Here is a 7,543-nt window from a genome sequence, read left to right as displayed (position 1 = left end):
AAAATAAAAAAAAAAAAAAAAAAAAAAAAAGAATGAAGGTGCCTGACTGTGTTGGTATGCAATGTTGAGTAGCTCACTCCTCACCTGGTTGCAGAGGAGGAGCCCAGAGGTTCGGCTGTTCTGTCCCAGGTCCCGCTTCTGGCTAAGCCCGAGAAGGGCAGATGGGGGCCTCAGGCCTAGAGATCAGCCTGGCAGAGCTTTGGTAAAAGGTGCTCAAAGACCATCTGAGAGCCTGCTAAAGGCAGTATTCACACCCTAATGGAATAGCTGGGCAAACCTGATTCACTAGAACCATTACTAAAAGCCACAGATGTAAAAATGCTCAAAGAGCAAAACAAAAATTAAAACCTGAGCACTGTCAGTGGGAATGAATTTTGAGAGTTAAGGTTGAGTCTGTTTAGAGACTCATACCAGGCTCGAGTATGTGCACACCGGATTCAGACTGGCCACCGAAACATGGAGGGCAAAGCAGAGCAGCCCAGATCTAAGCAGCAGATCCCACACAGACGTGCTCCCACTCCGGGATCAGAGTGGTGCTCCCACCCCAGCAGAGCCAGGAGGTGCTGTGGAGGCCATGGGCTGCACCCTCTACCAAGGCCACGTGAAAGGCACCAGGCTCTCTCTAGACACGCTCCCTGTCTGTGAACCAGCAGAGTAGATTGCTCTGGGCCCAAACTGAGGGTTCTTATAGCACCTACTATGCAAGTATTTATTTTTCTTTTTGGCAGAAGTGGAGGAAGTGGGTACAGGTGAAAATGACTGGCTCACAGTTTTGAGCGGCAGCTGAAGCCATGTGCTTTCAGGAAGCTAGAGCAGGTCTGGGAGATGCCCTTCATGTCATTGAAGATCCAGCCAGCCATCCACTTGTTGTCTAGGGTGGGATACAAGTTCCATTTAAAACAATGGGTAGAAAGCTACAGCTCCCCAGTTAGTTAATTTTACATGTTAAGACAAAATTAGAGTTACATTCCTCTCCTTTATTTTTTTCTTTCCTTACAAAGTTTTACAGAAAGAATTATATTTATGTAGTTTTCAAAGCTTTTCAATAGTCCAGTATTACTAATTTAATATTCACTCTAAGACTTACAAATAGGAATTGCATTATCTTTCAAATAGGAATTGCATTATTTTTTTTTTTTTGAGACAAGAGTCCCAGTATGTAGCCCAGGCTGGCCTCAAACTCTCAACCCTCCTGTGTGCTAGGGTTATAGACCTTTGCCACTGCACTGGGCCTATACTGTCAGTTTTAAAAACATCCACACAATTGAAATCTAATATATGCTATACTTTTCATATTCAGCATGTGTTAGTTTCTCATTATGGAAGCCATTAGCATTTATTTTTTAAAAAAATTAATTATATTTACAGTGTAGAACAAGTTTATAAAACCAGTGTGCAAAGTTTACAGTAAAAGGATAACACTATTTGTTTAGAAACAAGCTGCCTTCCCTGTTTACATTTCGTTATTCTTGATATAAAGTAAGGACATATACTATTTTAAAATAATGCTTTTTAAATAGTAAAATATACAACAGATTCCTGAGCATAACAAAAATATCTTGAAAATATGTGGTCATTTGAAGTATAAAATAGCAAGTGTAAGAATAGCATGATTGTAAAACTACTGTCTCGAGGCTTATAAACAGTACAAAATATTCGACTTTCTTTTCTGAGTGCATAATTATACATTAGTGCAAACAAAAATGTTCCAAATTTAATGGCCACAAATCTCAAAGATTTGCAGAGGTGCGCAGCACATGAAACTTCTTCAGTGTCATGCGAACTGAACCCAGTTCTCGATTGATCCTTTCCAAACGGTCTTCCAAGGCTTCCTAGGTGAAAAGAATGGGAAAGTGTGATGAGAATTCTCCGTTGAGTTCATCAGTCCCACAGTTATCACCAAACTGACCTTTCTTTTCATAGAAGTATAAACTTTAAAATTATAGTTATTTTGCTTTCTACACAAGTCACATTATTTTAAACTGAACAGTGTGAATCAGCTTCTCAACCCCTCAAAATAAATGCTACATTTTAAAATACTCTCAGTATATGGAGATGCCAGAAACAGCAGTACAATCAAGTGGAGGGAGAGAATTCTTTGACTTTGATGAACTGAGAGCAATACAGGAATACCTAAGCAGGCATTTTACACATTCCACCAGACATTTATTAGTACTGTGAACTGCTTAAGTGTGTATGCATTTTTTTGGTAGAATATACATATATGCAAAATTTTAAATACTTTTATCAGTATTAACACCAATGGTAGACTGAAATAAAACAAAATTATCTTTAATGAAAATATATGTTTACGTTGATGTGGTGGCTTATGCCTATAATCCCAGCACTCAGGAGGCTGAAGCAGGAGGACTGCCACGAGTTTAAGGGCAGTCTGAACTACCCAGTGAGACCCTACCTCAAAAAAAAAAAAAAAAAAAAAAATTGTATGTTTATTACAGAATATTTAGAAGACAGATGAGCAAAAAGAAATAGTCACTGTTCTTCTTTCCCTTTCTTATTTTTTTGCATATAGGCATATCTTTTTTGAAAAGAAAGGTAAAGAGGCTGGAGGTTTAGCTCAGCAGCACAGCGCCTGCCTGGCAAGCACAAGGTCATGAGTTCAATCCCTGGTACCAGAAAAAAAAAAATAAATAAAAAGAAAGGTAAAAACAGTCAAACAGAATCAATCTATTACTTCAAATATTGTTCAATTGAACTTTCTTACTACGTTATAAAACATACTTTTTTTAAATTAGCTTACCATATTCCAGCATATTTAACATGCTTAACCAGGAATCTGTTAGTACAAATTTAGGTTGCTTCTAATTTTGGGTACTGTAAGTAAGGCTGTAATAAATTTCTTAAACATATCTTTTTGCAAGTCTATGAGTACTGCCTTACCCGACTCATTCCCAGAAGTTAAAAAATGCTAGGTTCAAGGAAATGTAAGTGTGAGGTTCGGAATATATGTCAAGCTGTACTCCAGAAAGTCTGCAACCACTTCAGTTCCATCTGCTATAGATGGCATGAGCTTTTTCACATTCTGAGAATTGTTTCTAGAAAAACACCTACCGGTGTGATGAGCTTTTATGTGATGCATTTGTTGCACTGTGCTCTGTTCTTGTTCATTAGAGGGCCTGAACACTTTTAACTGCTGCTTGCCCAGTCTGAACCACTTGTGAGCTACGCGTGAGCTCCCTCAGCCGCTCCACACTGGCCACCTGGTGCCCTAGGGAGCGGAAGTGGCCTGGCATCCACGAATGGCCCTAATGCCCTTCAAGTCTTATTTTAAGAGCCCGGAAAAACTTATAATGTTCATTATATAAAAGTGTATTACATATTTGAAGAATTTCACATGTTGAATCTTGCAAATCATACAATAATAATTTCCAAAACAGAAGCAGTAAAGACTCTGTCAGAGTACATGCCCTTGAAAGAGCCCTTGGCTATTGGGGAGGGGAGTATCTTTCTTTTTTATATCACAGATCATAATGAGAATGAACCTTAACTGAAATCAAAGTGTGCAAAAGCAGTGAGAGACTCACACTTGCCACTATGTTTCAGACATTACTAGAAAAGATTTTACTTTGGGTTTGTTTGTTATTTTGAGACAAGCTCTCAGTGTTCATGCAGGCTGGCCTTGAACTCACTGTGATCATCCTGCTTCAGCCTTCCTACTGCTGGGATTACAGGTGTGCACCACCATTCCCGGTTAGAAGTGAATTTTACATGCCCCATGGTTTCATGCATTTAAGCACTCTTTGAAAAGCAACTAAAGAAATGCATATGGGCCATGTCACCTGCACCACCTCCTGCTCAGTAATGGAATCACATCTCTGTCCAGCGCTACAGCTGTTCTATTGCACAGCTCGGTGCTTCACAGGCTGACTAAACAGACTTAGAAACAGATGATGGGGAGCGGGGGTTGTCAAACAATAACAAAAAGGCTTAACACAAGAACATGAATTTAACAATGTCCAATCTGGCTGGGTGTGGTGGTGCAGGCAGGTAATCCCAGCACTCTGGAGCCTGAGGCAGGAGGATTGCAACCAGTTCGAGGCCAGCCTGAACTACACACTGAGTTCAAGGCCAGCCAGGACTGCATAGTGTGACCTTGTCTCAAAAAATAAACAAAACAAAATAAACCGATCTACAGTCTGTTCAAAGGTGCACTGCAGAGCAGGGCTGTTGCTCGATGGTGGAGCACCACCTAGCACGTATATGCCAGGTCCTGGTTCGATCCTAGGCATCGCAAAAAAGGAAAAAACAAAAAAGAAAAATGTACTGCCATTTTCTCCCAAGCTACAATGAACACCATTTTCTTGAAGTCCAAAGGTAAAATCAGTTTTATTCCTGAAAGCCAGCATATGCTTATGAAGTAACAACCACCAAAGCCTCCCACAAAGGCTGAAGGTTCTAACTGCTGGCAACTTCCGTTCTGCCTCCATGCAGCACGCCGTGACTTCACAGCTCCCCTGGATATACAGGGTGCTCCCGAGCACCAAGGCCCTAAAGCAAACTCAGACGACATTTCACCTGGTTCAGTCTCGTCTGCAGAGTGATTCTTCCTCCAGGAGTTGGCATTCGGTTTAGGGCTGCCTCAATCTGTTAACATGTGCAAAAGAAATTAAATAAAAACAAAAGAATTCTAATTACCAGCAGGGAGTAATATAAAATAGATTGGAAAGAACAGATCTCAGCTCAGTATCTTCTTGTCCATTCTGGCTTCACTAAGTCCCCCATGTCGTCTGTCGGCTGTGACCGTGTATATTTCTGGCGCAGCTTTGGGGAGAGGCCCACGGCCGCGTCCGAGGACAGGCTTGACTCGATCACTCCCTCTGACTACTCATTAGATATAAGCATAAGTTCAGAAAGAGACTTTAAAAACTTTTTTACCTGGTCTTTTTCCTTTGTAAGTTCATCAAAAAATCGCTCCGTTTCAGCTAGGGTCCTAATTTTTGCTGTATATTCGAAATCATTACCCTGCGGTGTTACTGAAACAGGCTTACACTGCTCATAGCTAACTGATTTATTCTTCTCCAAGGCTGGTCGCATAGAAACTGTCTTCACTCCACTCGGCAAGGGATCAGGGTGGGAGCTACGACTAGCACAGCTGTCGATGGTCTTTTCTGAAACACTTTTTTCTGTCAGAAAGGAAAGAAATGTCTCACATTTCTTATCAACTTTCCCAATACACTATATATAGATATATATGTATATTAAATATGACCCCCAACTTCACTTTCTGGAAATAGCTACCACATGCCCCCAAAAGTAACAGAGATGCAATAATCAATTATATTTACCCAGTGCTCTTTCTCCAAGGAATTCTAAAAGCTTTCATAACTTCCCAAAATGACCTTAAGCAAAGTTTGCATAAATTTTTTTTTTTTTTTTTGGTTTTTTGGGGTGTTTTTTTTTCCAGTACCAGGAATCGAACTCACAATCTTGTGCTTGCCAGGCAGGCACTGTGCCACTGAGCTAAATCCCCAGCCCCAAGTTTGCATAAATGTAATTAAACTTTAAACAAATAAATCGAGAGAAAAAAAAGTTTAAGGACTAAACTCATTATATGGAGTAGACATACAACACTAAACAGTCACCCTTTTAGGGCGTAGCCAAGTGATTTCACATATCTTATCTCACAGCTTTACTCCAAATTTAAGATGCAAATGAGAAAAAAATTACCCAAAACCAAAGTTGCTTATAAATTATGGAGCTTAAAAGGAAAGGGAAGAGCTGAAGAGTATAGCTCTGGCTCTGGTAATTAAACGTTAACATTGCCTGGACCTCAGTTTCCCAACTTTTCTATGAAGATAAAAACAGTATCATAAGTGAAACATTATGAAAGTTTACTTTTAAAGGTCCCTGAGTAGAAAAATATTTAAGCCTAGCATATTCTAAGATAATACTGAAAACCTTGAAAAGACACCAGAATCTCAAAGAAATGAATGACTATCACTATAATTAGGCAGGTGTGGTGGCATGCACCTATAATCCCAGCACTCGGGAGGCTGAAGCAGGACAATAGCTGTGAGTGTGGCACAGCGAGTTCAAAGCCAGCCTAAACTACATAGTGAGACACTGTCTCAAAAAACAATTAATAAGTTTTAGGAAAAAATACCTTCTGAGTCGTCTAGAGGAATAAACTGGAGCTGCTTTCTTGGACTGGGTCGTTGCAATGTGGACACAGGGACGGTATCTAAATCATCCAAAAGTATATCACATCTATTGAATGAAGCAAGTTACTTGTGAGAAAAGTGTTAACTGATTTCCCTACCTTTACTACTATGACCAGCTTGCATCCAGCTAGTTCATATATTTACATATTTTCTTAAAAGAAAGCTGGTCATGATTTTCTAAGATGAAATGTAATGTCTATTTTCTAACACAAAATGACACAGCAATCACATACTAGAGACTTAAACCAAGCACCCATACACTGTCATTTGATCTTAAAGACAAAGGACAAGGGTCTGGGGATTTAGCTCAGCGGCAAAGCGCCTGCCTGGCAAGCGCAAGGTTGTGAGTTCAGTTCCCGGTACCGGAGAAAAACCAAAACCAAAAAAAAAAAAAAAAGACAAAGGACAGGTGTTGGCTGGTTTTGTAGGGGAAAACTGTAGTGTGAGCTCCCCAGAGCCTGGCAGACTAGGTCTAGAACCAGGAGCAAGGCCCTCTGTGTGCCGCAGCTCCACTGCCCCCGTCACCGCGGACCGCTTCCTCAGGAGCAGGCAAAGCTGCCCACTTCCTGCATGAATGACTCCAGTCTCCCAAGACACTGAGCCTTTACAGGAAGACACAGAGCCATCACCCTACGTCCAAAGGCTAGGTGGGTGTGGCAGTGGTGTTAAAATCTAGTAGTCACGTTACGTAGTTAAAGTCTGTTTTCATATACTGTAATACTTTGCTTTTCATGACACTCATGTAAATAACTTAAATTCAGAGTTAACTGAAAAATCAGTGATAGCTAGAGGCAGAAGTCAACATTTTAAAAATCAGCAGCACAGGACAGGAAGGGGACAAAAGAAAAATTAAAGAAGAATTAAGATGTATTATGTGCAGGTACCAGTCCCCCATGATGAATGTAGTCGATGTGTACTGCAAACACAGACTGATTAAAAAATTAGCAATATAGTTCTTATTCTGCAATTTTAGAGAACTTACCGAGTTACACTGTTTTCATTTTTGCTAAGTAGATGACTAAATCCTGGGGACAAATTTTCTTTCGGGGATCGCTTTGGGCTGTAAGCCATTGTCACAGGTGTTAACATAATCTCTCTTTTTGCTATAGAAGAAAACAAAGAACAAATATTCTTGTCCTTTTATACACTGTATACAGTGATGTCAGAATAGTCTTACAGTACAGAATTTTCCTTCCCATTTTATTTTTTTAAATTAATTAATTTATTTTGTCTTTTTTGAGACAGGGTTTCACTTTGCAGTTCAGGCTGACCTTGAACTCACTGTGTAGCCCAGGTTGGCCTTGTACTCACAGGGATCCTCCTGCCTCAGCCTCCCCAGTGCTGGGATTACAGGTGTGCGC

The 7,543-nt window shown here is 40.2% G+C and overlaps 1 protein-coding gene across 11 annotated transcripts in view; it reads right to left on the bottom strand.

The window, feature by feature from the left end:
• Positions 1–1,127: 1,127 nt before the first annotated feature.
• Positions 1,128–7,543, bottom strand: part of Mphosph9 (M-phase phosphoprotein 9) — a 60,163-nt gene continuing 53,747 nt past the window's right edge. For all 11 annotated transcript variants that reach the window (XM_005403052.2, XM_005403051.2, XM_013503560.1 and 8 more), the window contains 5 exons: positions 7,165–7,285; positions 6,125–6,228; positions 4,897–5,144; positions 4,537–4,605; positions 1,128–1,832 (listed from right to left, as the gene is read on the bottom strand). In XM_005403052.2, coding sequence (XP_005403109.1) covers positions 1,731–1,832; positions 4,537–4,605; positions 4,897–5,144; positions 6,125–6,228; positions 7,165–7,285 — 644 coding nt within the window. In that variant the 3' untranslated portion in view covers positions 1,128–1,730. The remainder of the gene's footprint in view (positions 1,833–4,536; positions 4,606–4,896; positions 5,145–6,124; positions 6,229–7,164; positions 7,286–7,543) is intronic.

Source organism: Chinchilla lanigera, unplaced genomic scaffold (genome assembly GCF_000276665.1).
Source record: "Chinchilla lanigera isolate Chin_1 unplaced genomic scaffold, ChiLan1.0 scaffold00081, whole genome shotgun sequence".
Classification (NCBI taxonomy): domain Eukaryota; kingdom Metazoa; phylum Chordata; class Mammalia; order Rodentia; family Chinchillidae; genus Chinchilla; species Chinchilla lanigera.
The sequence above is the reverse complement of the archived record's forward strand: the minus strand, read 5'-3'. Positions and strand labels throughout refer to the sequence as shown.